This window comes from Melopsittacus undulatus, chromosome 5, assembly GCF_012275295.1.
Source record: "Melopsittacus undulatus isolate bMelUnd1 chromosome 5, bMelUnd1.mat.Z, whole genome shotgun sequence".
Taxonomy (NCBI): Eukaryota; Metazoa; Chordata; class Aves; order Psittaciformes; family Psittaculidae; genus Melopsittacus; species Melopsittacus undulatus.
Genome location: NC_047531.1, coordinates 6,234,894 through 6,259,705, shown reverse-complemented (window position 1 = coordinate 6,259,705; position 24,812 = coordinate 6,234,894). Strand labels below are relative to the sequence as shown.

Here is a 24,812-nt window from a genome sequence, read left to right as displayed (position 1 = left end):
ATTCCCCAGTTTCCAGGCCCCCAGGAGCTGCTTTTAACCAGGATTCAGACAAACCAACTCAATGGGTGATGCTGGGCACCCCCTGATGCCAGCAGGACCCCCTGATGTGCCCCATGGGCTGTTCTTACATCCACCACCCCCATAATCCCCAGCCCATCACCCCTAGGGACACCGCTCACGCTCCATGGGACCCCCCTGTTTCCATCATCCCTAAGGACACCCCATAACCCCCCTTTGTTGCATTCCTTGCTCCCAGCACCCCTAGGGACACCCCATGACCACAGACACCCCATAGACCCCCCAAAACCTGTCACCTCCACATGCACCCCACATTCCCACCCCAAATCCCCCTATTCCCAGCACCCCCCATCCCAGTACCCCATGGACTCCCTCCCCAAGGCCCATCTGGCCCCGCCCCTCGCCCAATGGCGAGCCGGGGGTGTGTCCTCAAGCCCCGCCCCCTGTCGCTGCTGACCAATAGGCGTGGCGGGGGGCGTGGCCTGGGCGCCGGGTTCCGTCCCACACGTGCTCGGTGGCGCTGCGGCGGATGGAGGCTGCGGGAGGCGCAGCCCCGGGCAGGGCTCTGCCGGCCCAGCCCCAACCCCAACCCCAGCCCCAGCCCCAACCCCAACCCCATCCCCAGCCCCAGCTCCAACCCCAACCCCATCCCCAGCCCCAACCCCAGCCCCAGCCCCGGAGCCGGGATCTCTTCAGGAGCCAGCGCAAGGAGTCCGAGGTAAGGGCTGGAGCCGGCGGTGCCACCCCTGGGGTCCTGCAGGCGCTGATCCGGAGGGGTGCGGAGGGTCCCGGCTCAGTGCTCGGGTCCCTGCCTCGGGTCTGGGGTCCCTGCGTTGCCGTGGTTGGAAGAAGCCCGGTCCAGGGTTAAGGGGTTCCCGGGGGGTGCGGAGGGGTCCCCAGTCCCGAGTGGGGGTCCCCGGGGGGCTGCCCCTCTCACAGGCACCTCCCTGCCCCACTGCCAGGGTTTGGGGTCCCAGCAGGTCCTGCAGGGTCTGGGGTCCCCAGCAGCCTTCATCCCTCCGGCCCCGCTGCTCCCTGCCCCTGCCCCGCTCCGGCTGGGGAAGCAGGATCGGGCTCTGGTCCTGAGGATCCAAGCCCAGGGCTGATGCTCCGGGTACCGTGAGGGCGCAGGGATGCGGAGATGCTGCCCCCGCAGCGGGCCGAGGGGCTCCCCCATAGAGGATCCCATTTCCCTGCGCCCTGCCTGGGAATTCGGGGGTTGTTTTCCCTGGCTCAGCCTCTCAGAGCGGATTAGCACCAAATTCCTCATCGGCTTCAGCTCCCGGAGCCTCCCTGTGGGTCCGGGATCAGAAACCAGCGCTTCCGAGCGAGCCGGAGCCGGAGCCGGAGCCGGAGCCGGGTATCCTCCGGGCTCATCTATAGCAATGGGGCCGATGCGCATCGCTCCCGGCTGCCCGGGGGGATGCAGGGATTCAGGCTGAGGAATGATGCTAATCCATTGCTGTGCTCCCGGTGCTGCGGCTGCTCCCGGCCCCGCTTCATCCTCCGGTGAAGTTTCATGCTCCAGTTCCTCATCCGCAGGGAAGAGGGGGGAGATCCACAACACGCTTCACGCTCCAGTGGAAGGGGTCCCTGCTTGTGGCTGGGGTTGGAGCTGGAGGAGCTTTAAGGTCCCTTCCAACCCAAACCATTCCATGATTCAAACGGGCTGGAAAGCTGCTGGATCTGGGATGCTAAGGGCAGAGCACGGGTGGTTTCCGTGGGCACTTCAGCATCCAACCAGCCTCAGACTGTTTGTAAGGCTCTGAAATCCCTCAAGGATCCGCTTTGGATCCTGCCTCTGCTTCCCCTGGGATCTGCCCAGCGCTGGTTTTCCACTCGCCTCCCAGATTCACACTGGGGTTTAAGCAGCCTCATGTAAATGTGCTCTGGAGACCCAGATCAGGATCATCCCTGCACCAGTGGCTGCTCCAGGAGCTCTCCTGCAGAGCCGGGAGCGCTGGCATCCATCCCACCTCCCGAAACACCCATAGGGATGTGCCAGCCCCCCCCTGTGCTGTTCCCAACCTCCATAGGGTTCCGTGGATTGTCCCAACCTGGAGTTCGAGTATGGGGATGCTGACGGCCACGGTGCTGAGTTAGGAGGTGAGCTGGGCTCTGGTGCTGGGCTGCTATTAATAGGGGTCTGCTGGGGAGGGAAAGTTCCCATGGGGAGCTGGGCTCCCGGGATGGGGGATGGATGTCAGCTGCTATCATGCTGGTGATAATAGAGCGAGAGGGGTTATTAATAGAGGGAATGAGCACAAGGGCCATGTGGGGACACCGGGACATGGGGCAGGGCTGATGTGTCCAGGCTAGGCAGTGTCACCCGTTATCGGTGTAGCATCCTGTATCCTCATCCTGTATCCTTATCCTGTATCCTCATCCCGTATCCTCATCCCGTATCCTCATCCCGTATCCTCATCCCGTAACCTCATCCCATATCTTCCCACTGCAGGAGCACCCTGTCACCCTGTGCTCCCCCAGCAAAGGGTTCTTTATGGCTGGGAGTGTAGGGACTGCACTCACTGGCCTGGCTACAGCAGGTTTGCTCTGTGAGGGATGCTTCCTCCTCTGGTTTGGGATCGTTTCAGTCCCTCCTGGTGCTGCTCAGCACTGCGGGGCTATGGGGATTGTACAGGAATTGATAGGAACAGGAGCAGTGTTGGGTCCCTTCAAGTCCAGCCCCAAAATGTCCCAAGTTGCTGGATGTGAAATGGGAGCCTGGGGGCTCCTGTGGGGCCTCCCTGTGCAAACTGGGGCAGATAAGTGTCCCCTAAAAATCCCCTTGGAGATGCAGCTCAAGCATCATCACTATGGGGACAAGAGAGACCTTGAGGGGCTGGAGCAGGGCCAGAGAAGGGCAATGGAGCTGGTGCAGGGCCTGGAGCACAAGAGAGATGGGGAACGGCTGAGGGACCTGGGGGGGGTCAGATGGAGAAGAGAAGGCTCAGGGGGGACCTGATGGCTCCCTCCAAGTGCCTGCCAGGAGGATGGAGCCAGGAGGGGCTGGGCTCTGCTCCCAAGGAACAAGGGATGGGACAAGAGGAAACGGCCTCAAGCTGCATCAGGGCAGGTTTAGATGGAGCTGAGGAACAATTCCTGCCCCACAGGGTGCTCAGGCATTGGAACAGGCTGCCCAGGGCAGGGCTGCAGGCACCGGCCCTGCAGGTGTGCCCACAGCGTGGAGATGAGGCCTCAGTGCCATGGGTTAGGGGTGGCCTTGGCAGGGCTGGGAATGGTTGGACTGGATGAGCTTAAAGGGCTTTTCCAGCCCATCTGATTCCATGATTCTAAGGAGGACACAGGGATGATAATGAGGAGTTTGGCAGCACTGGGTGTCCCCAGGTTGCCCTTTGGAGCTGCAGAAGGGCTCAGGGATAAGCTTAGGTCCCTGCCCCACATCTCCTTGGGTGTCCCACAAGGAACCTGGCAATGAGGAGGAGGGTGAAGCTCCTCCAGGTCCCCTCTATCTGCTCCCTCCACCAGAGCTGTACAGCTACACTGAGGAGCCCGAGCTCAGCAGCAACAGGAGATGCTTCGAGGAGGATTTCCATGCCCAAGGTACCATCTCGGGGTCTCGGGTTGCGAGGGGACCCCCATGGGGGCACCCCTGGTTGTGGTGTCCCTTTCCCAGTGCAGGGCAGGAGCTGGCTGGAGCTGGATGGGGCTCAGCAGAGGGCCTATGTCATGCGCCTGCTGGATGGGCTGGAGGTGGTCAACAGGGACAAGAGGCTCAGGGTGGCACGAGCCATCCTGTACCTGGCACAGGGTAAGGACCATGGTCCCCGGCTCTGGATGTGGATGTGTGTCTGCTGCCTGGCTTTGTATGGGGCTTGGGAGATGCCTCCCATTGAAGCTCCTTCTGGGGTGCTCCCATGTGCTCCTCAGAGGCAGCTCTCCCCTAACCAGCATCTCCCTTCCGGCCTCTCCAGGGGTCTTTGGGGACTGTGATAACGAAGGTGATGTCCTGCACTGGTCTCGGCACAACTGCTTCCTCCTGTACCAGCTGGGAACCTTCACTGCCTTCCTGGAGCTCCTCAACATGGAGATGGAGTGAGAGCCCCTCCTGCCCTTGCTCTCCTCACCCTCCTGGTCCTCTTAATCATCCCACTCTTCCTCCTTGCCCTCTGCTTCTTCATTGTCTTCCTCCCCATCCTTCTGGCCCTCTTCTTCCATCCTCTTTGTCCCTGTACTCCTCATCCTCTTTCATCCTCTTCATCCTTTCTCTTCATCTTCTTCTGCCCATCCTCTTCATCCTCCTCCTCATGTTCTCCCCTCCTCCTGGTGCTCCTCCATTGTCTCTCCTCACCCTTCTCACCCTCCTCTAACTCCATCCTCCTCCTCCTCCTTGGTCTCCTTTCTCCCCATCCTCCTCACCTTCTCCTCCCTTCCTCTTCGCCCTCCTCTTCATCTTTCTCCCTATACTCCTCACCCTCTTCTCTCTTCTTCACCCTCCTCCTCCTCTCCTCTCTCCCCATCCCCATCACCTTCCTTCTCATCTCCCCATCCTCTTCACACTCCTCCCATCCTCCTGATGCTCTTCATCCTCTCCCTCCCCATCCTCCTCACCCTCCTCCTTCCCCTTCCTCCTCCTCCCTGAGCACCAGGATGTGCCCCAGCCCCACTGCAGACAGAGGCAGTGCTGGCTCTGAGCGTGCCCCCTTCCCCACAGCAACAGCCAGGCCTGCAGCAGTGCTCTGCGGAAGCCAGCCATCTCCCTGGCCGACAGCACGGAGCTCAGGTACCACCTCTGCCCCACACCGAGGGGGACCCCACACTGACCCTATGGGGCTGGCAGCATCACCCCCAGTGTGCTGTCCCCATAGGGTGCTGCTCAGCGTCATGTACCTGATGGTGGAGAACATCCGAGTGGAGCAGGAGACGGATCCCCCTGAGTGGAAAACCTGCCGGGAGACCTTCAGGATGGAGCTGAGTGAGCTGCAGTGTCCATTGAGCCCTAAGGGTGGATCCATGGGGATGGGGAATCCACACTGGACCCCATCCCTCTCCCCACCAGGTTTCCCTGTGCACACCGAAGAGCCCTTTGCTCTGCTGCTCTTCACCATGGTGACCAAGTTCTGCAGTGGCCACGCTCCTCACTTCCCCATGAGGAAGGTTCTGCTCCTGCTCTGGAAGGTGCTGCTGGTGGGTGCAAACCATTCCTTTTATTCCCAGAAACCAGACAGTTTGGGAATATGTGGTTTGGATGTTCCCCACTGTGCAACCACAATGAGGTTATTTGGGATGGCACAGGAAGCTGGCACCAGTTTCTTCTGGGATGGGGGTGGGATGAGCCATGGGATGTGGGGCTGGGGAGAAGTGTGGAGAATGAATGATTGGCCTTGATGATCTGGAATCATAGAATCATGGAATGGTTTGGGTAGGAAGAGACCTTAACATCATGTAAGGTCATGGGCAGGGACCCCTTCCACTGGAGCAGCTGCTCCAAGCCCCTGTGTCCTTGAACCCTGCCAGGGATGGGGCATAGACCCTTTCAGGGGCAGATCTTGATGGCCTTTCCCAACCTATCTGGTTCTATGGTCCCATTGATTCCATGGTCCTACTGATTCCACGAACCAGTGCCTGGTGTCTTCATCCTCAGCTACAGCATGGGGGCTTATCCATGTCCTCGGATGGCCTCTGCAGTCCAGGTGTGCTGTCCCTGCCCCTGCTCCCTCACCTCTCCCATTGGTCCCTAGTTCACGCTGGGTGGATTCCAAGCCCTGCAGGATCTGAAGGTTCGGAAGCGTGAGGATCTGGGGCTGCCTCCACTGCCCGAGGACAGCATCCAGGTGATGCGCAGCATGCGTGCGGCCTCACCTCCCTCCTGCTCCATCGAGCTGGTGGAGCAGCAGCAGCAGCAGCAGAAGCGTGGGGGACACCGCAGCCGGAGGGTGAGAGCGGTTACATCCTGCTGGAGCATGGGATGGGATGTGCTGACAATGGGGAACATCATCTGGTCATGATGAGTCAGTTGGTGCTTGGGAGCAGGGTTCTCTTTCCTCCACATGTTTCCAGTTTCATGGAATCCCAAACAAGTTTGTATTGGAAGGGACCTTAAAGCTCCTCCAGTTCCAACCCCTGCCACAGGCAGGGACCCCTTCCACTGGAGCAGCTGCTCCAAGCCCCTGTGTCCAACCTGGCCTTGAACACTGCCAGGGATGGGGCAGCCACAGCTTCTCTGGGCACCCTGTGCCAGCGCCTCAGCACCCTCCCAGGGAACAGCTTCTGCCTAAGAGCTCAGTTCAGTCTCCCCTCTCTTGGGCAGGTTCAAGCCATTCCCCTTGGCCTGTCCCTACAGGCCCTTGTCCCAAGCCCCTCTCCAGCTTTCCTGCAGCCCCTTTAGGCACTGGAGCTGCTCTGGGGTCTCCCCAGAGCACAGCAGAGGGGCAGGATCCCCTCCCTGAGCTGCTGCTCATGCCCTGGGGGTGCAGCCCAGCACATGGGGGGGTCTAGGCTCTGAGCTCACACTGAAGCTGGGTCATGGGGAGCTTCTCATCACCCAGGTTCAGTTGCACCCGATCAGTCCTGGGATGCTGTTGATGCAGAGGAAGCAAGAGGATGTCCTGACCTTATGGCAAAAGGCTGATAAGCACCAAGGAGCAAACTGCTCCCAGCAGGCTCATCTTTATTTAGCCCCACTCTGAGCTGCTGTGCTGTGATGTGAGGGTGAAAATCTCTTGCTAGGGAGAGATGTTGGATGGTAGATACAGATGTTCAGATGGAAAACGGGGTCACACCTCTTAGAACAGCAATGTTAGAGGTACAGAGAGGGTTGTTCCTTGTGCAGACAAGAGCTAGGAGGGAAACCTCATCTGGGAGCTTGGTCCTTCCCGTATGGAATCAGCTGGCAGGGAAATAAAACCCATGGAGTGGCTTGAACCTCTCCTTCCACTGGTGCTGCAGCCCCTGGTGAAGCAGGACAGCCTGGACATGTACAACGAGAGAGACCCCTTCAAGAACGATGAAGCAGGAGTGGATGAAGAGGAGAATGAGGATGTGGACAGTGGGCTGGAGGCCGAGCTGGACCTGATGGAGCGGGATGCGGTTATCCCTGCAGTGCCAGCCCAGCGCCTGCCTCTTGACAGGGTCTCATTCCCCAAAGGGCTGCCCTGGGCCCCCAAAGTCAGGTAAAGCCTCTGGTGTCCTCCTGCCCCAGGGCTCCTTGCAGCCTGTGCCAATGGGAATGAGGTGGTTCCATTTGTCTCAGTTGGGCCTTTGAGGACTGGGATTGGCTGAGCTCCTCCCTGCATTAAGAGGTGATCCCACCTTGGACATCCCAGTGGTACTGGGAAGGGGCTTGTGCTGCAGTGCTATGGGAGCAGGTCAGCTTTCCCAGCTGGCACCAGTGGATCATGGTGGGGCAAAGCTCTGGACTAATCATCATGGGAAGTGGTGCAGGGCATTCATTGCCTCCTGCCTGTTGAGGTGCTTTCCCTTCCTAAGACCAATCCTGCTGCACATGGTATGGGGGAGCATTAGGAAAAGGAGGTGCCAACCTCTGCCCCTTTCCCTCTAATCCAAGTGAGCCTTTTTGCTGTTGATCCAAACCCTGGATTTAATCCAATATCTTTAACACAAAAGCATCTTTCTGCTGTGGGAGCAGTGCCAGGGTTAAGGCTGCCCATCCAGAGCACTGCTCGCATGGACACAGCAGGAGCTGGTGTCCCACCTGGGTCTCCGTGTGTCATTCCATGGTGCCTGAAGCCAGCTGGGTTCTCTCTGCCTATGGGAGCCTTGGCTCTTGCTTCATGTCCTGCCTGTGGTGCTGAGTGCTTGTGGTGCTGGTTCTGGATGATGCTCAAGGTGTGCGGTGCCCACACTGCAGGGACAACATTTGGTCCCTCTGAGGGAGCAGATGCTGTTGCAGATGGATGCGGTGGAGGCAGCTTGGATTCAGCTTGGATTCAGCTTGGATTCAGCTTGGATTCAGGGGTCTTAAAGGTGTTTTCCAACCTGGCTCATTCTGTGTGCCAGGAGTACAGGGAGTGCATTAGAAGGAGCTGGTGGTAGAGAGCTCCTCTCCATCTACTTGCAGCTCCCATTGGGTTGCACACCAAACACAACTGGTTTCGGTTCATGTTGATCCCAGCCTATGAGAGCAATGGGGGTTCTGTGCCACTGCTATTAAGACCTGTAGAAATGAATCCTTGACAGCTGCAAGGCTGTTGCTGGCCCCACACTGTCCTTTCTGAGCAGTGTAGCTGTGATGTGCTCCAAGTCCAACCTTCTCCCTGTGTTTGTTCCTCTGCTGCTCCATCAGACAGAAGGACATCGAGCACTTCCTGGAATCCAGCAGGAACAAATTCATCGGATTCACGCTGGGCCAGTGAGTGTTTCACGTGTGGGTCCAGCTGAGTCTGTCCCATGGCTCCCATCAGAGCAGTTTGACTGGGGAGAGGTGTCCACATAGGGTTTATGTCCTCAACCAGCCCAGGGCACGGGTGGGATGGGGCAGAGCTGGGTTCACTGCACCAATGCACTCAGGGCTATAGAAACGTGTTGTTGGAGATGCTGCTCCCCAAGCACCTCTTGCTGTTACAAATGAGACCTGGCCCAGAACAGGTGAATCCTGGCCCAAGCCTGGGACCCGTTTGATGTGTGAGGGGGTCTGGACAATCTGGTACCCAGGGCAGTTGCCCCAGTTTGAATGCATGGGATCATCCTGGTGTGGCCCTTGGTGGGTCTCTGTGCAGAGACCTCATTTCAGCCCAGTTCTTCACCCTGATGTCCTCTTCTCTCGTGCAGGCTTTGCTGGGAGGAGGTTGGGCAGCTCCAGCCACCTCTCCCAGCCCCTGACCCATGTGGGATGTGTTCAATAGACTCCAGGCTCCCTCTTTCACCCTGTCATGGATGTGTTTGAACACAGATCCCCTTCCCAGCCTTGGATTTACTGTTTTCCTCCTCCACAGAGACACTGAGACCCTCATAGGGCTCCCACGGCCCATCCATGAGAGTGTGAAGACCCTGAAGCAGGTGAGATGGTGGCTCCATGCATGGTGCAGGGGCCCAAAACCCCTCACTGAGCAGCAGTCGGCTTCTCTATGCTCATTCCCTGCTGGGTTTGCTCCCTGGCACTCAGGAGATGTTCTGAGCTGGGATCAGACCCATGGGGATCGTTGGCCAAAGTCACTAAGGTCCTAGGTCTTATGCACATCAGTTAGGGATACAGGACTTAGAAGGAGTTTCAGCTTCTGAGGATGTAGGTTCTCAGCCCACAATAAATGGGAATTTCGTGGGAATTCAGTCTTCTCTTCATTCAGTCTGAGCTCTTCCTCTCCCTGCCTTGGGAAGTCCATCTGCACCCAGCCTGAGAGGGGCTGGATGTCCAGCACATGCAGTGTGGGATCCTCATGGCTGGAGCACAGTTACTGGAGGGAGGAAGGAAATCCCTTCCAGTTCATTATCCCAGGAAAAGCTTCTGGAGCTTCTTGCAGGAATTGGGGCAAAGAAAGGAAAACTGAGTCCTGACTGCAATTCCAAGTGGATTGTCCAGCACTTGGACTTCCCCTTTATATAGGGATATAGCATTGCTGTGTCCTGGTGAGCATTTACATTGTGCTTTGAAGGCGGACAGACTGGTTTTGGACATACATACCCAGACTGGTGCTGTTCCCAAGGGGAAGCATGGCCAGCCTGGGCTCCTGGAGCTCTCCACATGGAATGAGGCACCTCCAGTTCCTACTGGCCCTATTTAAGCTCTGGATTGCCTTTTGGAGGAGACTGTCCCTCTCCATTTACTTACAGGGAGATGCTAGAAGGAGCAGGTGGAAGTAACCAAAGGCATCATGTGAGGGGCTACAGGGACAGGGATGTCCACACAAGGATGAGTCCTCCACACACCTAACTCAGATATAGGTGAAGTGAGAGCTGTTGTCCTCACTGCCTGTGTCCCATCCCTCACTTGTGGTGTTCCTCTGCCTCTGTCCATGTGTTTTGCCAGCACAAATACGTTTCCATCTCAGACATCCAGATCAAGAACGAGGAGGAGCTGGAGAAGTGCCCCATGTCTCTGGTAAGAAGTTGCTGCACCCCAGCACTAGATAGGTGTGTTTCTGAGGTGTCACAGGAATCCATATGTCCCCATGATCCTTAGGACACACTTTGGATGCTCTTTATTCTAGAGGTCCATATCTTGGTCAACTGTAGCAGTGGAGAAAGGCCTGGAGCTCCATGCAGGCAGCTATGTCCTGTCCTTGGGCTGGGGTTGATGGAGCTCCTGGCATACCCCAAGTATGGGCTGGAAGAGCTCCATCTTCCCTTGTTTCTCATGTTTCCCTGTGCTACAGGGGGAAGAGGAAGTCCAGGAAACCCCCTGTGAGGTCCTGTATCGAGCGATGCTGTACAACCTCCCCCAGTACATGGTAAGATCGTGGTTCCTATAAGCAAAGAGCTTTTGAGTGGGGAATGAGGCCAAGCTGTGAATTCATGGGGCTGAATGGACTGGAATGGTGGGATCCTGGTGCATATCCAGAGCAGAGCTGGGTGGAAAGCAGGGTCCAAGAGGAGTGATTCAAAGGACCAACGGGTGCAGATACGCAGGGACATGGTCAGATGGTTGGAGATAGATCAGTGGCTGGAAAACGGGATGTCTGCAGAGGAGTGGGAACAATCCTGCCCTGTGGCTGGAATGGGGGCTGGAATTAGATGATCTTTCTGGCCTGGCTGTGCAGGGTATAAACAGAGAGGCTGAACCTTGGCTTAGTCAGTGCATCATGGTGAGCAGAGCTTGGGCTGGTGAAGCCCAATTGAGTTGGCTTGGAATTGTGTGGCTCCAGCAAGGGAAGCAGAAGGAAGGAATGTCCCATCCTGGGACCATCCCTCTCTGCCTGCCCTCTCCTGCAGATAGCATTGCTGAAGATCCTCCTGGCTGCAGCTCCCACCTCCAAAGCCAAGACTGACTCCATCAACATCCTGGCAGATGTGCTGCCTGAAGAGATGCCGTAAGTCCTATGGTCACCATCCATCCCTGCTCTGCCACGAGGCCTTGGGCAGAGCAGGAGAACTGGGGTTTTCCAATAGGTTTGGGAGGCTCCAGATCTGGGGATAGCTCTTTGGATAGGTTTGGATAGTGCTAAATGCCCCATCCCTGGCAGTGTTCAAGGCCAGGTTGGACACAGGGGCTTGGAGCAGCTGCTCCAGTGGAAGGTGTCCCTGCCTGTGGCAGGGGTTGGAACTGGAGGGGCTTTAAGGTCCCTTCCAACCCAAACCAGGCTGGGATTCTATGAAATGAGAATCCAAAGGGGAAACAAAGGTCCCTGTTTCTTTGGAGCTTGTCCACATGAATAGGAACTCTCAGTCCCTTTGTCCTCCTCGCTCCCATTCCCACTGTGCTGTTGCCTTCTTCCCTCCATCCCAGCATCACTGTTCTCCAGAGCATGAAGCTGGGGATTGACGTGAACAGACACAAAGAGATCATCGTGAAGAGCATCTCTGCTTTGCTGCTGCTGCTCCTCAAGCACTTCAAGCTGAACCACATCTACCAGGTGAGGCTCAGCCACCACCAAGTCATCTTGAAGCCAGTGGGACCCTGTTCTAAACAGACCTCTCCAGGATGGGTTTCCATGGGGAGCTGCAGATCACTCTCCATAGCAGTGAATCCTGGTTGTGGGTCAGGGTGTGTGTTAGGGATAGGGTTGCAGGTAGGGATAACCTGCTGCAGTGTATCCCAGCCTGTGTATTGACAGGATAGTTTCCACTCACATGGAAGGAGTTTTCCAGCTTCTGGATAAACACTGTGTCTGATTTGGGAGCTATCACAAGCACAGACCTCCCTGATGGAGGGGGAAGGGGACTGGGGTTACACAAGGCTGCCTTTTGCTCTGCCATCTCCAGTGGCCAGAAATAGAGCTGGGCAGGACCTCATGGGGTCAGCTAATCTGGTCCTGGGTCCCTGGGTGGGATCAAGTTCTTGGGCTCCAGTTTCAGCACCGGCTCCTCACTGCCATCTGATTTCTGTTTCATCTGCATGGCACCCACTGCACTGCACCCACAGGAGGGCTTTGAGCTGGGCCCTGGGCCCAGTTCCCACCATTTTCCAGGTCAAACAAGGAGGTTTTAGTGGTTTTACCTTTCTTGTGGAGGTTTCGGCATGGTGCAAACCCACCTGTGTTGGGAGGCCCATTGATAGGGTTATAGGGGATTGAATATTACATATTGAGAGATAAACATCACATATGGAAGTGGACAAATGAAACAAGCCCCCAGTTCTTCACACCCCTACACTGGCTCTGGGTGCCTGAATGCCTTCACTGATCTCTCTCACTTCAGTCCCAAACCAGCTCCTCTCATCACCCCTCCATGGCTGGACCCTGCAGCCTGTGGCTAAGGCTGGAGAAGGCTGGGGAGGTTCTCCCCCTGATTCTGCTTTTGTGTCTACTTTTGGGTGAGCCGTCAGCATTGGAAGCAGCTTCCAGTGTCTGAAGGGGGCTACAAGGATGCTGGAGAGGGGCTCTTCATCAGGGACTGAAGTGATAGGACAAGGGGTAATGGGATCAAACTGAAACAGGGGAAGTTCAGGTTGGAGATAAGGCAGAAGCTGTTCCCTGTGAGGGTGCTGAGGCGCTGGCACAGGGTGCCCAGAGAAGCTGTGGCTGCCCCATCCCTGGCAGTGTTCAAGGCCAGGTTGGACACAGGGGCTTGGAGCAGCTGCTCCAGTGGAAGGGGTCCCTGCCTGTGGCAGGGGTTGGAGCTGGAGGAGCTTTAAGGTCCTTTCCAACCCAAACCAGTCTGGATTCTAAACTACTTCCATAAAGTTTGTGTGCCCACTCTCTGCAGAATGAGTTTTCCATCTGGTGGGAGCTGCTGTACATGCTGCAAACCTTACACAGCAGCTTCTGCAAGGGCCAGATGGTCTGCGAGGTTCTAGAGAAAACCACCAAGACTCCTTTACTCCTGGCTGGAAATGGGTTTCCATTCCCAGGTGATGCTCCCAGTTATTCTAGCCAACGTTTGACCCATTTCACTTCTCTCCTCAGTTTGAGTACGTGTCCCAACATTTGGTGTTTGCCAACTGCATCCCGCTGATCCTGAAGTTCTTCAACCAAAACATCATGTCTTACATCACTGCTAAAAACAGGTACAGCCACCCCTGGGGAACAGGGAGGTGATGGAGAAGGGAGGCTTTGTGCATGAGGAACCCTAACATGGGCATGTGTGCTGGGACCAAGTGACCTCTGGTCCCCAGCATGGCTTTGGGGTGTACACTCTCCATTACAGGAATGGGCTGTAGGGGAGCAAATCCCTTCTGCTTAATGGGCAGGACTGGAAGGGGTTCCCACTCTCTCACTGCTATTACAATACACACAGACCTGGCTCCCCTGCTGCAGGGGGGGTTGGTTTTAATCTTTACATGGACTCCTGGAGAGCAGCCCAGTGCCAATGGGCATCTGTGGGCCACAGCTTCCTAAAGGCCGAATGGGATGGAGTGTTCTAGGTCCTTTCTATTGCCTGTAATTCATCCTTCCTGCTTCTTGATTTCACATTGATGTCACTGCCTCTTACTTCTGGCCATGTTAAGTCTGTGTAGGGGCTGGCTTGGTTACTGCAGGGCAGTGCTGCACCCCCAGAGCATGAGCAGCAGCTCAGGGATTCTATGGATCCAGTCTGGGATTCTGTGAACTCTCCCCCAGCTCCGGGTAGGATTTCCCTGCTCAGACGGGAGCACTGCAGGGGATGTTGCTATTGGAACGATACAAAGATCCTTTTCTGCTGCTTTTTGATGCTCTTCTTGTTGCTTTCCAAGCTGCCTGTGTACCCTGGTCTGTCTCCTGCATGCTGTGTGTGTGTGTGTGCCAGGAAAACCAGACAGACATGTATTAATTCACTTGGTAATAGTAACTTCTGCTTTTGGTTCTGTGCTTTCACATCACCTAAGTGATGAGGGAACATAGCTCAGGAGCACTTTGCTCCCTCCTGTTTCTTGATGGAGGCTGCACAGGCAGGATCCGCACCTGGAAAATGAGGTTGGGTTTGCTGCTGGATGCTCCGATGCAGGGAGGTTGAACTGCTCCTGCAGGAAACCAGATGTCTCAATTGTACCCTAAGATCTGTTTTGTTGTTGGGTTTCCTTCCTTTTGTTAAATATGCATATGAAAACCTGATCTATGTGTCTTAATGGATCCAAATCCTTCGAGTCCCTATTAATGCACTCAGGATGCGCATTGGAGCCAGGAGGAATCAACATGCTCCATTAAGCTGAGGCAGTGGTGAGGCTGGGAGCCCATTTGGATGCCATCCGTGCAGTTGGAATGCAGAGGGAAGCACACCCATGGCACTGGCTTCAGGCTGCTTCACATGCCCAGTGTGGAGATGGGATTCCTGCCGGTCCAAACTCCTTGCTGCATAAGGCAGTGCTGCCATTGCAATTCCAGCCCCAGGGCCAGTGAAGTTACACATTGCTGGGCACAATCATGGAGATCAAGAGCTGCTTTTGTGTGTACCTGGTTTAACAAGTCCCTTCTTTCCCATCTTCCACAGCATCTCTGTCCTGGATTATCCACATTGTACAGTCTATGATCTGCCCGAGCTCACTGCAGAGAGCCTGGTAAGCAGCACAGACAGGGTCCTACTAACTCGTACTGCTGTATGTGGGAGGGTGAGGAAGGATTTCTGCTTCCTCGTTTCTATCGTCCCAGACATTCCCAAAGTAGACTCTTTTCCCCCCTCCAGACCTGACAATTCCTCCCATCACTGACGATGAGGAGGCAGTGCTGGTGTCCTGCACCCCAGGTAACAGTTGGGTTTAGAGTTTCCCCTTTGGCTTCTCCAAGAGAGAGCCAGCTTTTAAAAGGATTTGCCCAGAGGCCATTGCCTCCCAGGTTTAAATTGCTGTGAGTGCTCCTAAGAGGCCAGCAGATTAAGGAATGAACCACATTCCCTATGGAGAGGAGCGTGAGGGTTATAGAGAAGAGCCTGAGTGTTATGGACACTGTCCAGCGCAATGGGCTGTGTGGATACACGCACCACAGAGGAGATATTGATGCTGGCAGGTTCCTACTTGCAGTGATTCAAGGGCAGGGAAGGGTGCACTTGAGGGAGCAGAGCCAGGACAAGCTTTGGGGTTAATGGGGAGAGGGAGCAGAGGGAAGTGAGACCATAAATGATGCAGAAAGAGCCTGACCCAAGCCAGTCTCTACAGGGATGCTCTCATCTTGCCTGGCTGCTAACAGCTTAAGCTTGTGTTGTTTTCATTCACAGTGTAAGGGCTGACATCATTAAAATAAGTGATTTTCCCTTGTTCCTACAAAGTTACTCTTGAATCCCTTCAAGGCAGAGCTCAGCCAGCAGAGCCAAACTGGTTTCCTTGGATCTGTAGCCACAGCAGTTCTGATGTGCTGCTGTGATGCAAATCCCTGCTCTGAGCTGATTATGTCACATCAACTTTAAACCCCTGTTGTGGCTGTGGACAGGTGTGGGACCATGGAATGGTTTGGGTTGGAAGGGACCTTAAAGCTCCTCCAGTTCCAACCCCTGCCACAGGCAGGGACCCCTTCCCCTGGAGCAGCTGCTCCAAGCCCCTGTGTCCAACCTGGCCTTGAGCACTGCCAGGGATGGGGCAGCCACAGCTCCAGTGCATCCTCACACATGGGCAGGGAGCTGGTTCCTCCCCCCTGCGCTTCCTGCCTCCCTTTGGGAGCTCCTGGACATCACCTCCCTCCCTACCACAGGGGTCAGTGGGTTCTGTGCTGCTCCATGCTGGGGCTCCGTGTCCTGCCCGGGCTCCTGCTCCTCTCCCGGCCCGATGGGGACATCTAGTGACACAGGCAGCGTGCTCCGGTGCCCCACGCTCACAGTCGGCAAACTAAGCTTCCCAGTTATCCCTTCCCAGCAGGGCCTAGCTCCCAGTCTGGGAGCTGTGGCGTTAATGGGCAGTGCCTCATCACCTCATGGAGGTATCAGCCTCATGGGAGACGGATTTTAGTAGGAAATATGCAGAAGCCAACTTGAATTTTACCTCCTGTGTCCATCTTTGGGAGGACACCCACGACTGTAAGGATGTAATAGGCATTTGAAGTTAAACATAAAGCAAGGACAAGCTCTGGAGTTAAGAGGGAGGAGGATCAGAGGGAAGGGAAACCATAAATGCTGCAGGAGTTGTTAGGAAGGAGCATGCACTGGTGCACATGTTTGTGTTTCTTCAGCCAGCGTTTTAGGTGTGGGTTTAGAACACTCTGATGCAGTGATTTTAACATCACAGCTGTAACGTGTTTCTTACTGATCTAAAAGATGGTTAAAACAGGCTGAGAGAGCTGGGCTGGGGCAGCCTGGACAAGAGAAGGCTCCTGAAGGGGAGACCCCAGAGCAGCTCCAGTGCCTAAAGGGGCTGCAGGAAAGCTGGAGAGGGGCTTGGGACAAGGGCCTGTAGGGACAGGCCAAGGGGAATGGCTTGAACCTGCCCAAGAGAGGGGAGACTGAGCTGAGCTCTTAGGCAGAAGATGGACAGACCCTCACTTACCTGAAGCTATAGAGACAACATGACACGGGGGACAAAAGTAAACCCAGTGGCCCATGAGGTGGGAATTCATTTGTTCTCCTGGGGTCTGGTTGGAAAACTCCTTGGTGCAGAGGGAGCAGATCAGGACTGGGCACAGGTATGAACCTGCAGAGCCCCTGCTCCGGAGCTGGCAGCCCCAGGGCCCTGTGCAGCATCCATGAGCCTCCAGCCCCAGCACAGCCTCCACTGGCAGGAAGGGGTTTGCTCAGCATGGCTTTTGCCAGGCCCAAGCATTAAGTGAACAAGAAGTGCCTCTGCCTTAGTTTGCCTCTAAACATTGTATGTACAAAGGCATTTGTCCAGCCTACTGGAGTGATGGTTTGGTGCTGAAGAACAAAGGTGTGAGGCTGGCATTGGCTAAATCACCTTTCAAAGCTGGGTCTGACACTGACAGAAGGGTCAGAGGATGCCCACAATGTGGATCATTGTGGATCAATGTGGATCATCAGGCTGCCCTTTTGCCATGCGTTGTTAAGGCTGGAGCTTGCTGTCACTTGTTTCCAGCCTCATCCCCAAAGAGATGCTTTGTGGGACACTTGTGCTGTGCTCGGCACTGTTCAGACATAAAGTGAATTACTGCAGGGGTGGAATTGCTGCTCACAGGCACTGTGGATACAAGCTGCAGCTTGGGATGCTTCTATTAAACTGATGCTTAAAGCAATGCATCAGCTGCCTGCAAGCTGGAGAGGATCTTTGGTACAGCAAAGCCTTGTCCTGCTGCAGCCCCTGCTGCGTCACCCTGTGTGGTTGTGTGATTCCCTTCTGTTTGGCTGTAATATGCCCATAAAGCATGTGGTGATTCAGGACTGAATGCTGTATAAGTGACCAAACCTGCTCTCTGAGCAATGGGGAGCGCTGTAATGTGCTCTGTGGCTGTAAACAAGGAATCCAAATGGCCCACAATGGAGGTTTCCCATGCTGGGATAATGTGACTTAGCTGAGCTCTGACTCAGAACGCTGGTCGCATCCCAGCCTTTCTGAATGGGTTTCCCTGGGATCTCCTGGCTTGTCAGCAGCCTGATGAGGAGCCAAGTGAGGAGGCAGCTCCTCTGCTCACCTCCAGCAGAAACAACACTTGTGCAGGCAGGGAAAAGGAAGGCTATCTGCACAAGGGCATCTCCATTGCAGTGCTGTTGAACCCTGTGCTAGGGTTAAGCTCTTCCTTCTCTTGCAGGAAGCTGGAGACAACAACCAGTTCTGCTGGAGAAACCTCTTCTCCTGCATTAACCTGCTGAGGATCCTCAACAAGCTGACCAAGTGGAAGCACTCGAGGACGATGGTGAGGGGATGTCCGACCTGCTGCGTGCTGCCAGTGTTGAACCTCCAGCGTGGCCTGGCTCTATGCTGTGGGTTCAGCACAGCCTCCCTGCTGAGAGCTTGGGCTGGCAGTGATGCAGCTTCTGCTGCTTCATTCTGCGCTCAGTTTTCTGTCGCAGACTGAGCTATAAATGCAGAAGTAGGTTTTTGTCTGCAAATAACACTGATTTCTATGACCCATAAGCTGCAGGCAGCAAATGTTGGTTATGTTTATGGAATCCCAGGATGGTTTGGAAGGGACCTTAAAGCTCCTCCAGCTCCAACCCCTGCCACAGGCAGGGACCCCTTCCACTGGAGCAGCTGCTCCAAGCCCCTGTGTCCAACCTGGCCTTGAGCACTGCCAGGGATGGGGCAGCCACAGCTTCTCTGGGCACCCTGTGCCAGCGCCTCAGCACCCTCACAGGGAACAGCTTCTGCCTAAGAGCTCAGCTCAGTCTCCCCTCTCTTGGGCAGGTTCAAGCCATTCCCCTTGGCCTGTCCCTACAGGCCCTTGTCCCAAGCCCCTCTCCAGCTTTCCTGCAGCCCCTTTAGGCACTGGAGCTGCTCTGGGGTCTCCCCTTCAGGAGCCTTCTCTTGTCCAGGCTGCCCCAGCCCAGCTCTCTCAGCCTGGCTCCAGAGCAAAGCTGCTCAACCCTCTGACCATGTTGAACCCTCCTGTTCTTCCTGCTGGGTGTTTGGACCATTTGTGTCCCAGGTGTTGGTGCCCAAAGCCTCCCAGGCAGTGCTCACATGGCTTCCTTGAACACACTGCATCAACCTGTGCTGATTCCTTGACAGATGCTGGTTGTCTTCAAGTCAGCCCCGATACTGAAGCGAGCCCTGAAGGTGAAGCAGGCCATGATGCAGCTCTATGTCCTCAAGCTGCTGAAGATCCAGACCAAATACCTGGGCCGCCAGTGGAGGAAGAGCAACATGAAAACCATGTCAGCCATCTACCAGAAGGTGCGGCACCGCATGAACGATGACTGGGCTTATGGCAATGGTGAGTAGTGCTGGGGAGCATCCCTCCTGCATGTGGAGCTGCAATCGCATCCCATGGGGGGGGGGGTTGATATGGTTTGGATCCATAAACTTGTTTGGGTCAATGTTGGACATTGATTTCTGAAGCTTTAAGGTACCTTTCAGCACCATCAGGAGGGAACAAATCAGATAGGGAATAATCAGATTGGGATGGACACGGTCAGCTTGGGTCTCCAAGATGAGTTTCTACCAAGTGCATGCCTGTGCTTTTTGCATTCCCAACTCACTTTGGCCATCAAGATGCTAAATGATGTTGGTATTCCCACCACAGGAGTGTGTTTAGGATGGTCATGAGGTGATAATCGGTCTGATGGCTCTGCACATCACCCCTGAGAAACAACAGTTTGTTTCCCAGCACTGTGGGTACTCGGAATCCTCGTGCTCAGCCTAGATGTGCTGGTCTGTTTAAACAGCTCTAGTCTAAAGCTGTGGGTTTTGATGCAGTTTCTGATGTTCCTCATGTGTTAATCCATGGGATGCACCAGACCACGTACTTGTGTTCCCATGTAGATACACCCAGCTGCTGCAGCAGCAGACCCAAACTTAAGAGAAGGCTGCATGGAGACCTCAGAGCAGCTTCCAGTATCTGAAGGGGGCCTACAGGGATGCTGGGGAGGGACTATTCATTAGGGACTGTAGTGATAGGACAAGGGGTAACGGGTTGAAACTTAAACAGGGGAAGTTTAGATTGGATATAAGGAAGAAATTTTTACTGCGAGGGTGGTGAGGCACTGGAATGGGTTGCCCAGGGAGGCTGTGAATGCTCCATCCCTGGCAGTGTTCAAGGCCAGGTTGGACAGAGCCTTGGGTGCTATGGTTTAGTGTGAGGTGTCCCTGCCCATGGCAGGGGGGTTGGAACTGGATGATCTTAAGGTCCTTTCCAACCCTATTGTATGATTCTATAAGACAGGAATAGAAAGTATTAAAATACCTTTTTACCTCAATAAGACAGACCTACATTTCTGCTCTGTACCTCCTACTTCATAAGGATTAAGTAGAAAACTTGGGCAGCATTCCTGCTTCAAAAGCAAGCACAAGTAAAAGCCTAATATCTTCTTTATGAGAGAGACAAGCACTATGTTAAGGTGTTCAACTGTAAAAGACAGAAATCCATGGTTGAAACCCTCTGTGCTTTTGGTACTGAGGATACCACTGTGACATTAATACAGAAGAGTTAAACATGAGACTTAATGGTTTTAATTTCACTTTAAGAATGGTGGAGTTCCCACATGAAGGGACTGACTCTGGAGATTCCAGAGAGGAATTCTGCATCAGGGCCTGCAGGGACAGGCCAAGGGGAATGGCTTGAACCTGCCCAAGAGAGGGGAGACTGAGCTGAGCTCTTAGGCAGAAGCTGTTCCCTGTGAGGGTGCTGAGGCGCTGGCACAGGGTGCCCAGAGAAGCTGTGGCTGCCCCATCCCTGGCAGTGTTCAAGGCCAGGTTGGACACAGGGGCTTGGAGCAGCTGCTCCAGTGGAAGGGGTCCCTGCCTGTGGCAGGGGTTGGAGCTGGAGGAGCTTTAAGGTCCCTTCAACCCAAACCAGTCTGGGATTCTATGTCTGGGGACTTCCTTTCTATCCTTTTACTGGGATTTCTGTCCTGCCTTTCTCACATGCTGGTGGCTCCCTGTAGGATACAGCACAGCAGAAGGGCTTCTTTTTGCCACTAACAGGATACAGCTATGGGATACCACCTGCCTTGTGTGACTTAAATAGCTTGAGCTGTCCATGTGCCAAAGCAGCAGGAGAAGACTTACCCACGTCAGCTGCCCTGGAGCAAGGGTTTGCCTGAGCAACAGAATTTACATGGCAATAGTGGGAATAATGGGATTTTAAGGCAGATGCAAAGGATAAAGTGCTCCAGTTGATCCCCAGCAGAAGGCAGCACCCAGCTGCACAGTTCACTGCATGGACACTGCCAGGGAAGCACTTGGCTCTCGGAGGCACCAGCTGGAAGGGTCCTTCCTGGAGTGTTTCTTTATACCTGGATTCAGCTCAGACCTTCCCCTCCCTTGAGTGTGGCTGAGCTTTGCCAATGAATCTACTGAGCCTTTATGGAGCAAAGGGCTGTTCCATATGGATTTAGAGCTCCGGAAGGCAGCTTTGGAAATACTAATGTTGTTTCCATGTTACATAGGTACATAACGGTACAGGTTGAAGGCGTTGTGCCTATTGCAGGCAGTTATCAGCTTGTCAGCATCATGCATAGCTCTCCTTGTCCAAATCTAAGCAAAATGCGTTGTCAGTAGCTCATAATGAGGTTTTAGCATTAAATCCCAATCTCTGCTTCAGACATTTATGGAGATTTTCAGGAATAGTGGTGCAAAAAGCAAGAGGTTGGTAATGATAGAGAGTACTTAAAGCAGAGCAGGAATAATTGCATTTCTATAGGAAGCTTTCCGACTGCTTAATTTACAAGTGATTGTAACATATTGCATTGAAACACCTTAAATTATAATGTATACAAGATGGGAATGATTAGGAATAATAATGAGGAATAATTGGCTAATGCTTTGGTCAATTCATGTGGTTGCTCTAAAATCTTCAACCTTTCTTTTGATAGAATCACAGACTCACAGAACGGTCATAGAAAGGAAAGGACCTTTAACATCATCCAGTTCCAAGCCCCTGGCATGGGCAGGGATGCCTCACACTAATCCATGTCCAAGGCTCTGTCCAACCTGGCCTTGAATGGGGATGCCAGGGATGGAGCATGTACCTCAGCACCCTCACAGGGAACAGCTCCTCCAACCTGAACTTCCCCTGTTTCAGTCTGAACCCATCACCCCTTGTCCTGTCACTACCTGATCAGAGTTCTTTTTCCCTTTGGTTTTGTTTCACTCTGGTCCTGTTTCTCCTTCGAGGCAGATATTGATGCAAGACCATGGGATTTCCAGGCGGAAGAATGCACCCTGAGAGCCAACATCGAAGCCTTCAACAGCCGCAGGTACGACAAGCCTCAGGACTCGGAGTTTGCACCGGTGGACAACTGCCTGCAGAGTGTGCTGGGACAGAGGCTGGAGCTGCCCAAGGACTTCCACTACTCCTATGAACTGTGGCTGGAGCGGGAGGTGTTTTCCCAGCCCATTCGCTGGGAGGAGCTGCTGCATTACCAGTGAGAGCAACACCTCCATCTGCCCCAGACCCACCTTGGACAGGACTGAGTGCTACAGCCTGCGGACAGGAAGAGTGTTTTGGACCTTGATGGTAAAACAAGAGTCTTCCCAAAGACACCAAACCTCTTTGTGTCTACTCCAGAGCTTCCAATTCCCATCTTTTTGGAGGTCACCCCTTCCTTGTGACTGCTTGGAGACCAGAGACCCATGCAGAGGCCATGGAGCAGGTTCCAGGGTCACACTAGTGGCAGTGTTGAGTGAACGTCTCTGGTCTTTAGTGCAGGTTGATGTCAGTGTATGAGAGCTCAGAGCCCAGGTCTGCTCAGCTTGGTTCCCGCATGTCAGTTTGGTGTAAGAGCATCTCGGCTCTGGAAGGTTTTCATCCCTCCTGAATGCCCCTGGCTGTGCATGGTTTGGTTTGGTTCATTCACTGCCTGCTGACGTGCTTCAGACACCCAAACCATGAGCAGCCTTGCTCTGGTCCCTAATGAAGCTGAAAATAAGGCACGGTGCTGTCTGCAAGTCTCAGTCAGAGGCTGACATGGCCAAAGGAGGTGACATTGCTTTGCAGCCCCAGTCTGGCATTGCTGCAGCTGGGATTACACAACCTGATGTACAGAGCTGTGCTTCCACAGCCCACAGTCTCTGCATCATTCATAGTGATCCATCACCTTTTCACTGCTCCACCTCCCTCCACCATTCCATTCACGTGCCATGTGGATCAGAGTGAAAGGATCAGGTAGTTGTGCAGTGTTAGGCTAGAGGCTGATTACCACATTTCTTTCCACCTGGTTGTTCTTGAAGGATTACCACTCCAATATTGGGTTTCCAGGGTTTTGGAAGCACAATTGCCTGTGGACTGACCTGTTGAGCCCTTGGTACCGAGCAGGGTGACATTCCTCTCTCCTTGGCCACACTGAAATGAGAGGTTTGGCTTCGTAGTTTGGCATTATGAAAACTATATCTTTCTCTACAAAACCTTATCAGTCCAGAACAGGGAATCCTGGATCAAACATCCCTCCCCAGCCATGAGTTTGGCTTTTGTCAAAGCAGTGTGTGTTAACCCAGTGCCGGCAAACACTTTGACTACAGTTATCACTCTATTGAGCACACAAGGGATGACCCCACCACTATTTGCTAGGACAGGATTTGTGCTTATTGCTGTGGAATTGAACCGAGGACGTTTGTGTGATGGGATTTGTAAAAGGTGTTTTTGCATTAGTAAGTCCATTCCCTCTTTAAATGTGCTTCTTCTGCTCAGAATTAGAGCAGCTTCCCAAGCACTCACCTTTACTTCAGTTTTCTCTCCCTGTGCCTTAACTTCAGTGCTTCCTTTGCTGCTTTTGGTGTTTCTAAAGGACAAAACCATCCCTCCCAAACCAAGCCATTTTGGTATCGACTTCAGCTCCCTAACATCCAGCACCAACTCATTCCCCTCTGCTCCCCAGAGCCCATTGGGAGTAAATGAAGTCAGGATTAAAGAAAGAGAAGTAAACCAGCAAAGCCCAGGTAAGGATGGCAGCCACCTGACGGGTCTGTGAAGTAATGGAGTAGCAGAAGCACAGTATAACTACTGTGATTTTCAGCATGTTGTAGTGTCCAGAGCCCAGGAATAGCTGGAATGTTTGGGATTGTCTCTGTGATGTTTTTGTCTCCTATTTTCCTACCGAATGTGTGATTTCCCCCTTAGGCCAGGGCCCTGGGAATGTAGCAGTATCCCTGTGTGCTCTCATGCATCCTGGCACAGGGGACACCCCTCCAGCACTGTTGGTTCCTTGTTTCCTTATAGAAGCATAGAATAGTTAGGGTTGGACTGACTCCTCTGGTATCCTCTGGTGACTTAGAAAACAATCTAAGTGCCCAACAACCAAGTGAATGTAAAGGAAGTGCCATCAGTATATCCAAATCCTGTTAATAAATGGAGGTCATGGAGGTGTTTCTTCAAGAGGAAAAGGGAATGAATGAATGAATGAATGAATGAATGAATGATGAAAGACTCAGAAACTTAGCAAACCCCTTGGTAACTGGCTCGACCCTTTTTTCCCCTTCATATGTCTCTTTCCCACTATATTTATAGCAGACAACATACCCAGCACTTGTTTCTACATTACACATTGAACCTGTGCTTCACAGAAGCTTTCCATGGCTTTCCAGTGCCTGCTGCTTTTACTGGGGTAAAGCTTGAAATACAAATCCTACCTGAATGTGTCCATGGTAGAGGATGGTATAAACTGTCACCTTTGAATGCCACTTATTTCCACCCCTACTACAAGTTATACTTCCTGTATACAGCCCTATACAAAATGTGAACCTCTGCATGCAAAAGTAACTAAGGAAATGCACATCTCTGAACTAAACTGTTTGTGTCCCGTCACCTGTTTGCCACCAAGTCTGTACTGGGGAGATGTGCCCCATTGGGTGAGGGTTTCATCCGGAACACTGGTTTGGTTCCAGCTGATAAACCCTGCTGGCCCCAGCACAGTGCTCAGCTGAGGGGCTGCGGTGCCAGCTGAGCAGGAACAGAGGGAACCTCTCTTGTAAAGAGCTCATTCCATTGCCAGACAGATGTGGGGATTCAAATCCTTCCCCTCGAGGTGTGTGAGCAGCACATCAACTGTGGCCCCAATGGAAAACTCCCTTACTGGTACTGGGCAGTCCCAGGTGCTGCTTCTTGGACAATGCCAGGAGACTCCATCCTCCTGTCTTCATTAGACACTATGGGACAAGAGGTGATGGGTTCAAACTGAAACAGGGGAAGTTCAGGCTGGAGAGAAGGAAGCAGCTCTAAGGTCCCTTCCAACCCAAACCATTCCATGGTTCGATGCCTTCACTTCTCAACATGCAG

General features: G+C 53.9%; 1 protein-coding gene across 2 annotated transcripts; it reads left to right on the top strand.

Annotated features, from left to right (window-relative positions):
• Nucleotides 1-547: 547 nt before the first annotated feature.
• STRIP2 (striatin interacting protein 2) lies at nucleotides 548-22,336 on the top strand. 2 transcript variants are annotated; one of them, XM_034062994.1, is made up of 21 exons: nucleotides 548-736; nucleotides 2,055-2,124; nucleotides 3,508-3,582; nucleotides 3,656-3,790; nucleotides 3,954-4,074; nucleotides 4,694-4,762; nucleotides 4,848-4,954; nucleotides 5,039-5,166; nucleotides 5,721-5,915; nucleotides 6,928-7,151; nucleotides 8,285-8,350; nucleotides 8,934-8,997; nucleotides 9,965-10,036; nucleotides 10,311-10,385; nucleotides 10,867-10,964; nucleotides 11,381-11,507; nucleotides 12,999-13,099; nucleotides 14,500-14,566; nucleotides 17,691-17,795; nucleotides 18,611-18,815; nucleotides 21,720-22,336. In XM_034062994.1, exons 1-21 carry the CDS (start codon nucleotides 548-550, stop codon nucleotides 21,968-21,970), a joined length of 2,544 nt encoding a protein of 847 aa, XP_033918885.1. In that variant the 3' UTR covers nucleotides 21,971-22,336. The 2 variants fall into 2 exon arrangements, with proteins under 2 accessions (XP_033918885.1, XP_033918886.1); XM_034062995.1 differs by lacking the exons at nucleotides 548-736; nucleotides 2,055-2,124 and having other exon boundaries at nucleotides 3,541-3,790; nucleotides 21,716-21,802.
• The last annotated feature ends 2,476 nt before the right edge of the window (nucleotides 22,337-24,812 follow it).

Excerpts from the sequence above, each read along its gene's own strand:
- STRIP2 (XM_034062994.1), top strand. The coding sequence starts at position 548 with ATGGAGGCTGCGGGAGGCGCAGCCCCGGGCAGGGCTCTGCCGGCCCAG. Across the intron at positions 10,965-11,380 it reads GTGCTGCCTGAAGAGATGCC|CATCACTGTTCTCCAGAGCA; the intron begins GTAAGTCCTATG and ends CCTCCATCCCAG. Across the intron at positions 11,508-12,998 it reads AGCTGAACCACATCTACCAG|TTTGAGTACGTGTCCCAACA; the intron begins GTGAGGCTCAGC and ends TTCTCTCCTCAG.